This window comes from Corythoichthys intestinalis, chromosome 21, assembly GCF_030265065.1.
Source record: "Corythoichthys intestinalis isolate RoL2023-P3 chromosome 21, ASM3026506v1, whole genome shotgun sequence".
Classification (NCBI taxonomy): Eukaryota; Metazoa; Chordata; class Actinopteri; order Syngnathiformes; family Syngnathidae; genus Corythoichthys; species Corythoichthys intestinalis.
The window spans coordinates 30,691,423-30,709,051 of record NC_080415.1 but is presented as its reverse complement, the minus strand read 5'-3'; the positions used below and the strand labels follow the sequence as shown (position 1 = coordinate 30,709,051).

General features: G+C 38.3%; 1 protein-coding gene across 28 annotated transcripts in view; it reads left to right on the top strand.

The window, feature by feature from the left end:
* tcf7l2 (transcription factor 7 like 2) overlaps positions 1-17,629 on the top strand; it is a 186,843-nt gene that overhangs the window by 158,089 nt on the left and 11,125 nt on the right. For 12 of the 28 annotated variants that reach the window (XM_057825847.1, XM_057825830.1, XM_057825846.1 and 9 more), the window contains 5 exons: positions 8,113-8,253; positions 8,330-8,492; positions 8,589-8,697; positions 11,942-12,004; positions 12,672-12,722. In XM_057825847.1, the coding sequence (XP_057681830.1) occupies positions 8,113-8,253; positions 8,330-8,492; positions 8,589-8,697; positions 11,942-12,004; positions 12,672-12,722 (527 nt within the window). The remainder of the gene's footprint in view (positions 1-8,112; positions 8,254-8,329; positions 8,493-8,588; positions 8,698-11,941; positions 12,005-12,671; positions 12,723-17,629) is intronic. The other 16 variants (XM_057825849.1, XM_057825848.1, XM_057825836.1 and 13 more) reach the window with 6 other exon arrangements.

Sequence of the window (17,629 nt, the reverse complement as noted above, 5' to 3'; positions counted from 1 at the left end):
ACGTCGAGGCACTGCGATTGGTCGCTCAGAATCTTGTTTCTGGGTAAGCACAATAGTACCATTTTCAAACATTCAAACACCTCCGCAAACGTCTTCTGTGTCGCCTACGCCTCAACATTTGCATTAACAACATTTGTTGTAGAATCGATTAATAAATTAGTTTCCAACGAATTTGAAAATCGATACAGTTGTAGACTACAGTTAAGTCAGGAAGCTGTAATATTATTTTTGAAGGAAACAGTCATCCATTTTGTCTTCATTGTAACTTACAACATGCCTAAAACAACTTCATGGTCAATTGTGAAGGTAATTGGGAAAAAGTGACATTTGTCCGATTAATCGAGTAATGAAAATAATCGTTAGTTGCATATACTGTATGTGTGTGCCAGTATGATATTCTGACGGTATGGTAACCTTAAGCCAAAGTGTCACGGTTTCACGGTATTACGGTATTGCCAATGCAGCTGTAAAATGTGTGACTTTGACATGTCTGTGTTTAAAAAAAAAAAAAAAAAATTTTTTTTCCATTGAACATGATTTTCAATTTTTCAAAACTTGTAAGCAAATTGGAACATAAGTATAGTGTTAAAATCAATAAAAAAATAAAAAAATATTCTAAATAAAATTAAAGCCACAACTCAACATTATTACCATCAGAACAAAATAATTGAATTATTTTCCATAAAAAGCATATGTCTATGACTTGCATCATGTTTACATTATACATACACTCTTTCTCAACACAGACAGTTTCCAGAGAGAAAAAACTGCATGTTTTACCACCACTAGACACACTAAACACACTCTCGTAGAAGGTGGGAAATATTCATGACCTTGTTTACTAACCTTTAATTATGTATTAAAGCGAAATCATACTGGAGGTATTAGCTCGTCGGCAGCCACCATGCGCAAACATATTTTACATGTCGGTTGGCCCTTCTCCTCTAAGCTGCGGCTGTTTGTAACTTTTCTGTAGCCGAAGTATTCCCATACTAGCGATTTAGTTTTCTTTGGGGGGGGCACAGCAGACTCAATGATCCTAAGCAACAACCAGTGGGGGAGGGTTGAGCCTTGCAGCTGCAGGCGAGGGATTACTCGTTGCATTTTTGGGACATAAGAAGTAGCAAATACCTTAGGGAAGGTGTGACAATTTTTTTGTGGTTTTGAAACCTTTACGTTTTTATACCTAGGTATAGATTGAAACCGTTAATCCGCACATGTCTAGTTGCAGCCCGAATTTGTTGCTCAATATTGATTAGCTGCAGCTCCAAATACACACGTTCCATCCAGTGTTGTTTTTGGCAGCCCTTTTAATTTTTGTCTTTGTATTAGTCTTTGGACGATAATACTTATTAGTCTTAGTCATGCTTTAGTCATTTCCAAATATGTCTTCGTCTAGTTTTAGTCAATGTTTACTCAATATTTTCACTTGTAAAATTCAAAAGTTTCACTCCAAAATTACATTAAAAAATTTAATAAAATGTTTTCAGCTATTTTGAATGAACATTGACAGACGAGCACATATTGTAGCATCTACAAATCTATCACATGGTAATTTACAACATTTTCAATTAATTTTATTCCCAACTGGATGCCACAAACTGTATGTACAAACTGTATGTTTAAAAAAAAAAAAAAAAAAAATGTCCGAGAGTTTAAGAGGACGTTTGCCTTTAGCAATAGCCAAATGCTAACCCAAACATGAATGCAATGCTAACACTATGAGTTAGGTTTAGTATGTGATGATCACTCAGTACAGATCTTTAAAGGGTACGGCAACATTGCGTCTTGCCAAGATAAGACTAATCTTACCGTGTTTGTCTCGATACAAGCAATGGGGAGACTGGAGAGGGGTCCAGTGGGTGATTTTTTTTTTTTTTTTGGGGGGGGGGGGGACACAGCACGTCACATGAGTGACACAGCCAGACACTGCTACAATGCAGGCTAACTACGAGAGGCGTGCGAAATTTCTGATTCTTAGATTATACGCGATTCGGCCGTGGAAGATTCGAGAACAATTCACAAATATCAAAATTCCAATTATTGAATTATATCAGGTAAAACAAAACTAAAACACAGTCAGCTCAGTCTTCGGGACGCAATGAGGAACGGACCGAGAGCAGATATTATGTTCAACTCATGCCGCTAGATAAGAAAACAAAAATACCTGACTGCGGCCAACAGCTGGTTCAAACAACGGCCAGTTGCTAGTTGCTACAAACATATGGCCACATACGGTTACAGTAGATATCACATATATGCAAAACTAGATGCTAAATGACAGACGTGCCGTTTAGTAGTTGCCGCGTTGTAAACAGCCGCCATCTTAAAACAGTAGACTTCTCTAGAAATCTCTGTTGAAGCGCACCTAATTAACTTTTTATCTGAAATACTCGTAAATCGGCAAAATCTTGACTAAAATCTATCTTTAAATGATGAAACAGTTTTAAAATCTTTGACATGTTGTAAGTAGAAGGGAAATTATGGAATAACGGGAGCAATTTTTATCAACTTTAAAGGTTGATTCACATCATTAAATTAATTGAATGTAGTTTAAAGCTGCTGATACAGAATGGGGACTTGAGTATTTAATGTTTTTAACTGTTAACTTGATACTTAAATATTAGTTTGGTTTAATCTAATAGGACTTCTTAAACTATTTTGGAACTAATGTACAAAACCTTAAAAGTGTGTGTGTGTGGGGGGGGTGGGACATCATTAATCGATTTATTATTGAATCGGAGCCTCTGAATCGTAATCGAATCGTTAGGTACCCAAAGATTGCCACCTCTACTAACTCACATAAAATATCACTGAGTGTTAACACGTGACAGAAACTATAACGAAAATGTAATTCATGTCGTTATGTTTTAGTCTCCCAAGACACATTTTTAGCTTGTTTATGCTCGTCATCGTCATGAAAAAATTGTTCGTCGACGAAATATTTTCGTTGTAGTCATCGTTGACGAAAACAACACTGGTTCCATCTCTATTGTTGTTAGTGTCTATGACCGGAGGAAAACTGAAGGAATTCGGTAAGAATCCCCCAAAACCGTATAAAGACAAAGCTGCACCCCCCTAGTGGCTTGGCGGTGAATTAGGGCAAAGCGTTCCCTTGACGCCGAACTTCGAATGCTCAATGACGACGTCGTGTCTACGCCGTCGCTCCGCCGTCAACGAAACAGAAGCATAAATCAGGCCTTACCATTGCAGTGATGAATTGGTAGGTTTGTGAGGGTCAATGGCCTTGTGTGCTAGATAAGTCAGTTTAAGTAGGCTTTATCACTCGGTGTGCATCGGGTCAAAGACATAAGGATGGAAAAGGAATGTATGCTTCTGAATCATAGTGCTCTTTATGCCTGACCCCGAATTATTGTACAGGAAATGGATCTGGTACCTGCTAGCACCTTGCACCTCTGTTAGGCACTGTTAAAAAATGCATCGTGGGCTGGGGTAAGAAGATTTTGGATAATGATGAAGGTCTCTGCACCTGAATTGTATGTGTGTGTGTGTGTGAGTGCATATGACAGGTAGGCCGCCCTTTGATACGCCCCCACCGCCCCGCCTCCCTCCAAATCCCGTCGTTCCTGCAGCTTCTCGGCCGGATCATTACACATTAAACGGGAGCGAGGGGGTTGCGTTTCACATCGGCAATTAAACGGCCGCTCCGACGATACCACCCCCACCACGACATAGCTTTCCGATTGAGACATAGGGGCCCGAGGTCGGGGTTGGGGGCCTCCTCTACGTTCCTTTCTCTGTGTTGATTAAATTGGTCCGAGGCGCCGCTTTCCTGGCGAAGACGATGACGATGCCCCTTGGTCTTCAAAGGGACGGTCGTCATGTTTAAACCATAACCTGGGGCCCGCGGGGGTGGGCGGCAGGAAGCGTGGAGGTGGCGAGGGGACAGGAAAAAGAAGAAGAAAAAATAGATTTGGAACAGAGGAAATTTTAACAAGTGCACAGAGAGGCGTGCAAGGCGAAGGGGAGGGAGGAAACGGCGGCAGCAGCCCCTAATGATGGGCGACGCGCAGCCGCCGCCCGCCCCGGTGAGCACCCCATCAGCACATGACATGGCACAAACACCAACGTGTCAGGGATGAAGGCAGGGAAAAGGGAAAAGAGTTTGAAGGGTGTGTGTGTTTGGGGGGGAAGATGGTGGGGGCGCCCTCGCTCTCCCCTGAGATGGCCTCCAACAGAAACTAGTTGTTCCTGGCGAGTTTATCCTCATCATTATATTCTGGCTTCGAGCCATGCAGCCAGACACGGCGAGATAATGAGCTTTACAAAAAAAAAAAAAAAAACGAAACGGCAGAAAGAGGGAAAAATATTCCTTTTTTCTCTTCCTTCATCCCTCTCTTTTGGATGTTTGGTCACATGGTGGCCCCGCGTTGTCAACAATGCGGATGGGTAGATGTGTGCATACTCAAGCACATTCCTGCGGGAACGGGATGGTTTGATAAATTGATGGAGAAGACTCAATGACGAAGGCAGAAGCGGGGTGGGGGCACGAGAGGAAAGAGAGCTGACTACAATTTATCGACTTTGATACGGTGAAGCGGACAAAATAGAGAGATTAAATTAACGATTTTTGTAATCTTTGGCTTAATTGCAGCATTTCTACGTTGATGCTAGTTACATTTCTATGTTACCTATAAACCTAATTGTGCTGATATTCGACCGACAGTTTTTGATCTTTTGATAAGACTGTGTCGGTTCCATAATTTTTGTTGTTAGCAGTGTCATTTTTGGCAACCCTTTTAATTTTCGTCTTACTCCTAGTCTTTTGAACGAAAATACCGTATTGGCCCAAATATGAGACGGTGTTTTTTTTTATTGCATTGAAATAAGACTGGAAAAGAGGGGGTCGTCTTATATTCGCGGCCTAGACATTATACCCATTCCTGACGCTAGATGGCGCCAGACATCATTGAAGCGATGTTCTGTCATGACAGATCTCAGCTACTCTCAAGTTTAAACACTTTGCATTATTTTATTGCAATGTTTTTCCTTATTTAGATTTGTTTCAAGACTACAGTTAGTTAGACTTCACTTTGATGGTTAATGCAGTTATTGCAATTATGTTATTTTATCACAATAGATTGGTTTACTTACATTTCAAAAACCAGAAGCCATTCATTTACGAATGTGCACTTTAGTTTACATATTTAAATGTTCAGATATTAAGATTTGAGTGAGGCAAAATAACATGCTTTTTCTCTCAAATATGTTGTTAGAATCATTTGTTTCGGATCTACTGTAATTATTTTCTGTATAAAAATTAATTCGGTGTTCAAAAAGTCTTTTTTCAAACTTGAGTCTTGAAAAAGAGGGGGTCGTCTTATAATCAGGGCCGTCTTATAGTCGGGCCAATACGGTACTTATTACAGTCATTTCTAGAACTGGGAATCTTTGGGCACCTAACGATTCGATTACAATTACGATTCAGAGGCTCCGATTCGATTATAAAACGATTATTGATGCACCCCCCTCCTTTTAATGTTTTGTACATTAGTTCCAAATTGTTCAAAAATCCTCTCAGGCTAAACCAAACTACTATTTCAGTATCAAGTTAACATATAACGGTAAACAAATATACAAAAATAACAGTCAATAAAAAACTCCCCATTCTGTATCAGCAGCTTTAAACTACATTCTATTAATTTAATGTTGTGAATCAACTGTTACAGTTGTTAAAATTGCTCCCGTTATTCCATAATTTCCCTTCTGTCTACTTTTGTCAAAGTTTTAATACTAATTCATCATGTAAAAATAGATTCAAGACAAGATTCTGCCGATTTAGGAGTATTTTGGATAAAAAGTTAATTAGGTTCGCTACAACAGAGCCTTCAAGAGAGGTCTACTGCTTTAAAATGGCGGCTGTTTACTTACGCTGGAAAGTCTGTCATTTCGCATCTTTGTTCAATAACACATGTTCCAACACCGACGTCGTCTGTCAGTTCTACATCAGTTCAGCAACTAGTTCTACATATATGTGATATCTACTGTAGCCATATGTTTGTAGCAACTAGCAACTGGGCGTTGTTTGTACCGGCTGTCAGCCGCAGTCAGGTATGATTGTTTTTTTTATCTAGCGGCATGAGTTGAACATGATATTTACTCTCGGTCCGTTCCTCATTGCGTCCCAAAGACCGCGCTGACTGTGTTTTACTTCCGCTTTACCTGGTATAATTCAATAATTGGAATTTGGATTTTTGTGAATCGCTCTCGAATCTTCCACCGCCGAATCGCGAATAATCTAAGAATCGGAAATTTCGCACGCCTCTAGTCATTTCACATTGTGTTCGTCTTCGTCAAGTTTTAGTCAACATTTACTCCAAATGTTTCCGTCTGTAAAATTTGAATTTTTTTGTGCCAAAATAAATAAATGTAGCTTTCCAACAATTTCGAATGAACATTGACAGAGGAGCGTATATTGTAGGACAACTTCATGAAAATACACACTTGGCAGGAAAATAGTACATTGTTTTTCAAATAATTACACACACTTGGACGTAGGCATGTGTTGGTATGACATTCTGATGGTATGATAGCCTGATGCCAAAATATCACGGTATTGCAAGTTCAGCTCAAAAATGTGTTACTTTGAGATATCTGGGTTTGAAAAGGAAAAAACAAAAAAAAACTTTTTCCATTGAACAGGGTTTTTATTTTTCAAAACATATTATCAAATTGGAACATAAGTATCATGTTAAATTAAAAAAAAAAATTAAAAAAAAAAAAGGTCTAAATAAAATTCAAATAAATGCAGTGGGTTTAGGTAATTTTTCCATAAAAGGCCTCTTTGTATGACTTGTATCTTGTTTACATTATACACACACTCATTCTCAACAAACACAGTTGCCAGAGAGAAAAAAACACCACGTTTTACCACCGCGAGACACACTGAACACGCTGGAGTTAACTCTCATAGCTGGTGGGAAACGTTCCTGACTGTTTTTACTAACCTTTAATTATGTATAAATGCGAAATCATATTGGAGGTATTGCCTCCTCGGCAGCCACCCTTAGCAAACATGGTTTGGATTTCGGTTGGCCCTCCTCCTCTCAGCCGCGGCCGTCTGTAACTCTTCTGTAGCCAAAGTAGTCCCATACCAGCGATTTTGTTTTCTTCGATGGAGGAAAAAGTTCAGGAGTTTCACCTCCTCCAGCCATCGTTTAGCACAGCTGACTCACTGACACTGAGCAACAACCGGTGGGGGAAGCTTAAGCCTTGCAGCTGCAAGAAAGGAATTCCTCCATGCATTTCTGGGACATTAAAAAATAGCAAATACCTTAAGGACGGCATGACGGAAAATTTTCGCTGTTTTGAAACCTTGACATTTTGATACAACAGTATACCTTGAAACCGGTAATCTGCACATGTCGACTTGGATGCCATGAACTGTATGTATAAAAAGTTTGATGGCCCGCTCAGTGCTAATGCTAACGCACACGATTACAATGCTAACGCTACGAGTTATATCTCAGGTGTGATGACTACTTAGCACAGGCCTTTAAAGGTTAAAGCAACATTGCATACTCTGCCTAGCCAAAACAAAAATAAAATAAATAAATTGTACCATGTGTTTCAAAACAAGCAAGCCTGGAGCATGGTGAGGACACTGATTTGAGTTGGGGGGGGGGGGGGGGGGGTTAATGGGGTCACATGAGTGGCTACCAAACACTGCTACGACACATGCTAGCTTACACATACAATAAGAAAATGTCACACATTGTGAACAAATGACAGAAACTATAGCGGATTTTTGTGTCATTCTCATCTTGTCAAACGAAAACTGCCATTTGTCTCATTATGTTTTAGTCTCCCAAGACACATTTTTAGCTCATTATCGTCTCATGAAATTTTTTTCGTTTAAATGCTTTTGTTAAGGTCATCGTAGACAACAATGGCTGCTAGCGTGACATAAAGAAACAATCACCCAAATATTTTATCCCAACAAATTCAAGTTTCTCAATGTTAAATGACTATTGCCTGACTTCCACAATTTAATATTTGTGTTTATAGTCAAATGTTGTTTTTGTGCCATTGAATTGTCGTGTTGTTTTTCCCACCCCATTTCACCCGCGTCCATTCTGACGATTTACACAGTCTTCTTTCCTCTAGGTTCCCCCCACACATGGTGCCCCCCCACCACGGTTTGCACACCACGGGCATCCCTCACCCGGCCATCGTCACGCCCAACGTCAAGCAGGAATCCTCCCACAGCGACATCAGCTCCCTTAACAGTTCGTAAGTAGTCGTGCAACGATTCGCTCACGTGAGGGTACGTATTTTGCGTTTCTTAACCTGTCCGTCCCTGTTTCAGGAAACAGTCAGATGCTAAAAAAGAGGAAGAGAAGAAGAAGCAGGTCCACATAAAGAAACCGCTGAACGCCTTCATGCTTTACATGAAGGAGATGCGGGCGAAGGTGGTGGCCGAGTGCACGCTGAAGGAAAGCGCCGCCATTAACCAAATTTTGGGCCGGAGGGTAAGTTACTTGTATTTTCCGGGAAGCTTTTTGCTCTGGCATCCAGGTCCCCCACTTCCTGCTGACCATGCCACTACCTCCCTTGTCATCTTCCAGTGGCATGCGCTATCAAGGGAGGAGCAGGCCAAGTACTACGAGCTGGCCAGGAAAGAACGACAGCTCCACATGCAACTCTATCCCGGCTGGTCGGCCCGAGACAACTATGTAAGTTTTTAAGTTTACAAGTCGTAACGAACTCTTCTTCCCGCCCGCTCCCACACTCAAGAATGTCACCTGGCTAGGTAGCCAGAATGCTCAGATCGGGGGACGCCGTTGTCAATTTTTGTGACAAATCAACGTTACAAATTCGGTTCTTTGGTGTCAGAGCAGTTGTTTTATTTCTTTCGACTGAGTAAAAATAAACGACAGCTGGATATCAGATATGAAGTGGGTGTCTGCAAATGCAAGCCTGACATACCCAAATCATGTTAGAAACATCAATGGGAAAAACAGCTGAATATGGTATAAGTGTTGTTTTTATTCAATCGTATCCACCAACACGCACATCACCCGCCAGGCCATGTTCCGCCTTTTAAAGCTATAAAACCTTCAGTCATGTACAGCAGTTAAAAATTACATGTGAATGTTATTGTTCAGTAATGCAAAATTAAATAAAGAAGCAAAAGAATACTCGATTTTTCAATGCAGTGATCCCTCGTTTTTTGCTGTTAATGGGGACCAGAACCCCCCACGATAAGTGATACATATTTCTTCACTGTTTATCCCCAAAGTATTAAATTAAAAAATTAGGGCTGTCGAGCAGTAATTAATTTTTTAAAGTAATCACGTTAAAATATTTGACGCATTTAACGCACATGTCCTGCTCAGATTAAAATGACAGCACATTGTCATGCCCACATGTTACTTGTGTTTTTTGGTGTTTTGTCGCCCTCTGCTGGTGATTGGGTGCGACTGATTTTATGGGTTCCAGCACCATGAGCATTGTGTAATTATTGACATCAACAATGGCAAGCTAGTAGTTTATTTTTTTGATTGAAAATTTTACAAATTTATTAAAACAAAAACATTAAGAGGGGTTTTAATATAAAATTTCTATCACTTGTACTAACATTTATCTTTTATGAACTACAAGTCTTTCTATTCATGGATCGCTTAACAGAATGTTAATAATGTTAATGCCATCTTGTTGATTTATTGTTATAATAAACAAATACAGTACTTATGTACAATATGTTGAATGTATATATCCGTCTTGTCTTTCCATTCCAATAATAATTTACAGAAATATATGGCATATTTTATAGATGGTTTGAATTGCGATTAATTACAAATAATTAATTTTTAAGCTGTGATTAACTCGATTAAAAATTTTAATCGTTTGACAGCCCTAAAAAAATATATATACTTACTATACATAACGTAAACGAAAACGGCATTTATTCATAGATAAGCCACAATGGACTACAAGCTGCAGTCATCCTCATTATATTACCAGATATTTACACCAAAAGATTTGAACCGGTAACACTTCATTTGACAACGGCATCGTAAGACTTTCATAAGACCAAATGAACCACCATGAAGCTTTGAATCAATTGGCTGCAAAGCTTCATTGCTTCATGAAGCTTCATTTAGACATCACTGCTCCTTTGGGGGAGAAAATCAACATCTGCTGCCACCCGATGGCAACACTGTTGTCATCCGACATTCCTCCTAGCATTCATTGCGGCGCTACAGATGTAAATAACGATCAAAATTAGTGCTGTAACGATTAACTCAAAAATATTCAAACTAAAATTTTAATGCTTCGCGTATTCGTTGAATTAAAGTGGTGTTGTAATGGTTTATTTTGAAAGTGTTTGCATTTAGTTTTATTGGTTAGGGTGGATAAACTGCCCTCTGGTCTGTGTCATTTCACATGGTTGAATCCGACTGCTCCCTGTTAAGACCAACATAAGCTAAGTTTTTGTTTGAGCTAATGTTTTTTCATGCATTTGTAATTCCGTTTATGGATATATTTAGCCGTTTTTTGTGGGAGTTTGTGGTTAAACCTTTTGTTAAGAGCATGGTTTGGGGGGGGGGGGGGGGGGGGGTTAGCATTTTATAGGATTTAAGCTAGCGGACTTTTGCCATGTAAGTTAACCAATTGTTTTTTTGTTGTACATAGATCCTAAGCTCAGGTATTTTAATTTTTCATGTTCTTTATCCGATTACTCGATTATTCGAACTAACTAGTTCATCGATTAATCGACTACTAAAATAACGAAAGCTGTAGCCCTAATCAAAATTCATGTTCTGTTGTAATTATTTCTTCAGTTACTATTCCATTTGTTTCAGAAATTGCTAGTTATGGTATTTGGTAACACTTTATTTGACAGTGGTGCCATAAGACTATCATAAGACAATCATAAGTATGACATGACACTGTCATGAGCCTTAATGAATGCTTAAAACAGATGTCCTTTTGGCATAATATGCCGGATGACACTTAATGACATCCGTCATAAGCATTCAGTAATGCCCATGCCCATGATAGTGTCATGTCATAATTATGACGATCCTATGACAGTCTTATGACGCCACTGTCAAATAAAGTGTTAACTATGAACCCAAATATATCAACAAATAAGCCACACTGGACTATAAGCCACATGATTCAAAATGAGGGGGGAAAAGTAGCGGTTTATATTCCGAAAATTACAGTATATATAATTAGCTTGTCTCTATAAAATGCTTCATTGAGTGAGTCCACTCAAATCTGCTCACGCTGTGCACTTACAATGAGTTGCCACAGCAAATAATTAACAAGCTAAACGATGATTGACACATGCGGCGCCTTGAAGTTTCGGCTTCCAAGCTTCTCTGGCAAGATCCAACCTTAACGCCTTTATTTATTTTATTTTTTTAATTGAAATGAACTGAGGGCGCCAAATTTGAAGCGTGAAGCATCGAGGGATCACTGTAACTGCAGCCCAAATTTTAATTGGCCGAATTAAGGAGCAAAAAAACACTAAAAGCTAGTGTTCAAGTCTTCACAATAAAAACTTTTCTATATTTTTATTATTGATGTATTATTGTTTACTTTGGTATTGAAGCTGCCCCGCGTTGACTGGTTGTTTTTAGCGCGGCGTACATCCAGCCTCACATATAGTTGGTTATTAGAGTCCAGTTTTGGGAGCCCATCAAGACAAATTGAGGAAAATAAGCGAGAAGACTGCGGCGCTACAAGAAAACACAATTCTCATCAGGCTCATACCAACCGCAGGGCAAAAAAGAAAAAGGCAGGGAGGGGAAAAAAAGACGGAGAAAGAAGCGATGAATAAATAAATAAACACAAAGACGAGTTGTAGTCTCCCGGTTTCATGTTTTGGGGCGTCCTGCAATATAATAACTAAGGTTCCTGTCTGTGTCTGTCTCCCTTTTCTTCCCCCCTCTTTCTATTTTTTTGGCGGCTAACCAACAGGGGAAAAGGAAGAAGAGAAAAAGGGAAAAGCAGCAAGCGGAGAGCAACGGTAAGCGAGCGGCAATTATCTCCCATATTAGAGCGGCCCCGTCATGTGTCAGCCACATGTGACGCCCCGCCAGATAAAAGTCAAGCTAGTTTTGTTGTGCGTGTGTGTGTGTGTGTGTTTATGCTTTTTCTTCATCATAGTCATGCAATGCAATATTTAAATGGTAGTATTGGCTGTATAGTAACACCCCCATCCTCCCTCCCTTCCCTCTTTTCTGTAGTCTTCCCTTGCTAATAACAGCTGAATATGCATGAACCCCCTTAAGACCCCTCTCCTGTCCCATCCTGCCCCCCCACCCCCCTATTTGCCTGTTAGCATTGTGGTGTATTTGTATTTGAGAGCACTGTGAGATGAAATTAACTGTTTTTATAATGCCTGCAGCCTGCAAATAGACAATAGTAGTGTGTGTTTTCGTGTGTCTGCGTGAGTGCGTTCACTAACTTGGCTGCCCCCTCGCTTGCTGCGCTTGGTATCAAAATCGCTACAAAAATTAAGGAGGTTTCCTCATTCTGTGATTGCTTCATCTTTCACAATTCATATATTTCTCATGATCATGTTTGCTTTCATTGTTTATTGCCGCTGTATTTTTTTTTTTGTTTGTTTGTTTTTTTTGGTGACGGTGATCTCCTCTTGAAGGCCTCTCTATCTGTTCTTGTTTTCGTTGCAGAACACAGAGAATATTTTCCAAACCCTTGCCTTTCACTCCCTCCGATTACAGGTGCTAATGTCATTTTTTGACTATTAAATATACTAACTTGTTTTCCTTCTTTTTAATGGATCTTTATCTATCCATGAATGTGTTGAATTTTTTAAATAAATATTCTTTTCCTTTTTTTCTGCTGACTTTTTTTTAATCTATACATGCTAAGAAAAAATGTTACATAGTGAAGGTATTGATGACTAAGTATGCAATAGTATAGATTATTGTGTGAAGGGTTTGATGCCAGGGTAAACCTCCTTAATGGATAAAATGCTCCTCTTTTTGCCTCACCTGTAGGCTAGCATGCCCACTTTAGTTTTATTTCAGGCCACCTTTCCACACTAATTCAAGCTACATGGCATGGGCCGGTATCGGATTCTGAACGTGCAATAAAAATACAGTGGTACCTCGACATGCGATCGCGTCGACATCCGACTTAAAATTTGACTCGCCATTTGTTTCTATGTCCGACGACATTCTCGAAATACGACGATTTATGACAGCACCGCAATTTCTGTGGTAACATCGGCAAAAAATCGTCAGGGTTTTAATTAGGGTTGTTCCGATCATGTTTTTTTGCTCCTGATCGTTTTAGTTTGAGTATCTGCCGATCCCGATATTTCCCGATCCGATTGCTTTTTTTTGCTCCCGATTCAATTCCAATCATTCCCGATAACTTTTCCCGATCATATACATTTTGGCAATGCATTAAGAAAAAAAATGAATAAAACTCGGACAAATATATACATTCAGCATACAGTACATAAGTACTGTATTTGTTTATTATGACAATAAATCCTCAAGATGGCATTGACATTATTAACATTCTTTCTGTGAGAGGGATCCACGGATAGAAAGACTTGTGACTTTGTATATTGTGACTAAATATTGCCATCTAGTGTATTTGTTGAGCTTTCAGTAAATGATACTGTAGGCATGCCCAAATGCATGATGGGAAGTGGAACCATGACTGTGCGTAGTGCTACCAATTGATATATCTTCTCTGCGTTAGGAAATAACATAAGGTGTTAAGAAAAAGATCAATTGCTGCCTTGCTTCCCCACATTGCTTCCCATGATATTTGTAATCATAGGGAGAGGGATTGTAAGGCTTTAGCCAATTAAAAAAAGGCTCCAAAGGCTGCCAAAATTCACTCTACTCATTTTACGCTGCCTTTAACCTCTCTATATAGGTGAAATGTCGCCATTACAGATTGAACGCAACAATGCGTGAGTGGGTCCTGCAGCGCATGCATTAATTGCGTTAAATATTTTAACGTGTTACTTTTTTTTTTTAATTAATTACCGCCGTTATTGGGATAAATTTGATAACCCTACCTTAAGCCTAAACTAAAGACTCTGGATGAGTGTAACATATTATGTCTGTAACGTTAAATACAATTAGAAAACGATTTAATTAAAAAATATATATATTAAAAAAAGGCATGGCCGATATTTTTTTGCTGATTCTGATACTTTAAAAATGACGTGATCGGACCAGATCGATCGGCATCCCGATCGATTGGGACATCTCTAGTTTAATCATTTATTGCAGAACTTGCGCAACACAACATGCCTACTGTCCGCCACAGCTGAACAAAGTGAAAGTAGAATGTCCTCTCTCACTCTGTCAAGTCAGCCACGCGGTGCGTTCATGTACACCACGAAGAACACATCCGCCACATTAGAACCCGATTCGTTACATTATTACAGGTATTATTATTTTCTGATTTTTATTCATAATTTATTTATTTTGCTCGGTGTAATTGCTATGTGCAAATAGTACCAGCAGCATTTATTAAGGATTTAGTGTAAGTTTTCGATGTCTGGAATGAATTAATGGAATTATTAAGTATTCTTATGGGAAATCCTGCTCATTGCGACTTACAAACAAAGTCTTGGAACGAATTAACTTCGTATGTAGAGGTACCACTGTATTAGCAAAGTATTTCAAATATACAGTGGGGAGAACAAGTATTTGATACACTGCCAATGGGAAAACCCATTGACAGTGTATGTGACAGTGCCAATGGGAAAACCCATTGACAGTGTATCAAATACTTGCTCTCCCCACTGTAGCTATGAAACGCGTTAGAGTGGACCCACAGTTTTTGCAGGGGATTAAGCCAAATAGAAAAATTTGAAAATAGGCAAAGAACTTATGCTCGCGAGTTAACAAGTATAGGGTGGGGGATTGCGCCAAAAGCGAGAAATTTCACAATTATCAGGGAAAGTTTTTTTTTTTTAAAAGCAGAAATCGCAAAAAGGTGAATGTGAATGCTGCAATCAATCGAATAACCGACAATTATTTTGATGATAAATTCTTTAGACAGTCAAATTGTCAAAATTCTTTGAATTTTAGGGTCACAACAGTGATTATTTTCAAATTTCCAAAATCGGGAAAGGAATGGTCATCTTAATTGCCAATTTTCTGACATTTCCTGTACCAAAACCAGTAACTAGGGATGTCCCAATCGCATACTTTTTGCTCCCGAGTCAGAGTCAGTGATTTTGAGACTCTGCCGATACATTCTCGATCCGATACAAAGTCTTTTTTAATTGATTTGAGCAAAAGTTCGAAACATTTTACAGTACTGGACTGTCTACATTTATCCTCTTCCACTTTTTTTTTTTTTTTTTTTTTTTTTTTTTTTTTTTTAATTAAAATTTTTTAAAAAATTAAAAATTAAAAACCTGTTTGTTTTCACCTGATTCCGATCCCCTGAAAAAGTTTCCATTCACGTGATCGGATCGGGGACATCCTTATCAGTAACTTAATCAGAACCAATTAATATTTGTGCACTCTCAATCTGAAGTAATGTCCTGTAAGATTATAAAAAAGTATCAAAATAATCGATACTGAAATGTAGCGCTGCAACGATTAATCGATTAACTCGAGTAATTTGATTAGGAAAAAAAAAAGATATGAATTAAATCTTGTTGCTTCGAGTATTATTTAATTAAAGTGACGTTGTAATGGTTTGTTTTGAGGGTGTTTGCATTTAGTTTTATCGATTTGGGTGGATACACTGCCCTTTAGTGCCAACAGTGACTATGACATAACTCATTTCACATGGCTGAGTCCATCTGCTCCCTGTTAAGACCAACATAAGCTAAGTTTTTGTTTGAGCTAATGTGTTCTTAATGCATTCGTAATTTAGTTTATAGGTATATTTAGCCCTTTTTTGTGGGAATTTGTGTTTTAACCATTTGGTAAGAGCATTGTTAAAAAAAAAAAGCATTTTATAGCATTTAAGATAGCGGCGTTTTGCTATGCAAGTTAGCCAATTGTTCTTTTGTTATACTTAGAATTTCGAACTAACTAGTTCATCGATTAACCGACTACTAAAATAATAGATAGCCGCAGCCCTACTGAAATGTTGTATCCTGATACGATATTAGATTGCAAAAGTATCGATACTCAGTTATTAATTTGTCGGACTTTAAAACTGCCTCGCCGTTGAACCGGGTAACCGGCCCATGCCTACATGCAACTACCCCGAGAGGTTAATTACACTCTCCACTTTATTAATTCCACAGATGTGAGCTAACAATACAGTAGCTGGCCTGTTTGGCCATTTTAATGAATCCACCCTGCATTTTCTAAACTTAAACTCTCATCTTAGATTCCGCTACTGGAATGTGATTGCATTAATTTCCTGATTTTTGATCTTGTGCATGGAATGTGGTTGGCCAACTACTAATGATGCTTGAACACAATCCCATCAAAGGCTGGATTTACACTGCAGGTCTAAGTAACCTTCAATTGATATCACTACACCTGTAAAATGCATGTGAACAAGCGGGAAAGAAAATGAAACGTCAAAGTTGAACTACTTTTAGATAATCGTTTCAATTTCCGTCATATTTATACTATATTTTACTGTCAGTTATTTCACTGTAGCTTCAATTCGTAAGGCATTTGTATTTAAATGTCAGAATAATATTTAATATAATAAATATAATAAATTTAATAATAACTATATCAGCTGGTCAATTCGACCGCATTTTGAGTTGATTGTTATAATTTTAAATACTGTGTGTTTTTCATCAATTGGCATATTTTGATAAAGCTTTGGTAATAATCAGCTCTAATGTTGCATTTTTACACATTAAATATGATATGACTACCGTAGTTTAGGTTCATTTTGTAGGCTTTCATGTGTTTGAGTAGACAATCATTTGTATTCATCAATAATGTAAGTATATTTAGGCTTTATTCAATGGGATTTCAAATTTATAACACAATTAAGCAAAGGCAATTCAAATTAAAGGTAGACCGTTATTTTATTTTTTTAGGACAGCTACCGATGCCGATTATTTGTAGTTAGATGGGCCGATAGCTGATTTTTTATGCCGATATTCATTTGCAGTAAAAGTGTAAAAATTGGCTTAAAAAAAAAATTTTGAATAATGCAAACACTGAACTTCATTGAAATGCCTAAAGCATGTTTATTGAATCACACAAATAGAAAATAGCTCCAGAAGTGCCTGAATTTCCTAGACTCAGAAACATCTATGCTAAAGTTGAATAAAAGGTTAAATAAATACTTCCCTGAAGATTTTCCACTGAAAATACAACAAAAATACAGGGAGTTCTCAGGCTGAGCAGACCCTACTATAAAGTTAAATACAACTTAGATAGTAGCGCCGTTTCAATATCACTGAAATAATTTAACTTTGTTTTAACTCCAAACAAAAAGTGCAGAAGTTCTCATGCTCAGGATTATCTCTGGTAAATGCAAATGAAAACAATTTAATGACCGAATGACCATTTAACCAATCAGAGGACGCGGTGAATACTAGTGCAGCAGAGAGAGCCGCGGCTGCATCTGAGCTGAAATAACCCAGTTCTGAATTGAGTTTTTTCATATCAGCCGGTCAAATTTAAAAAAAAAAAAAAAAGAAGAAGTCAAATACCGATAT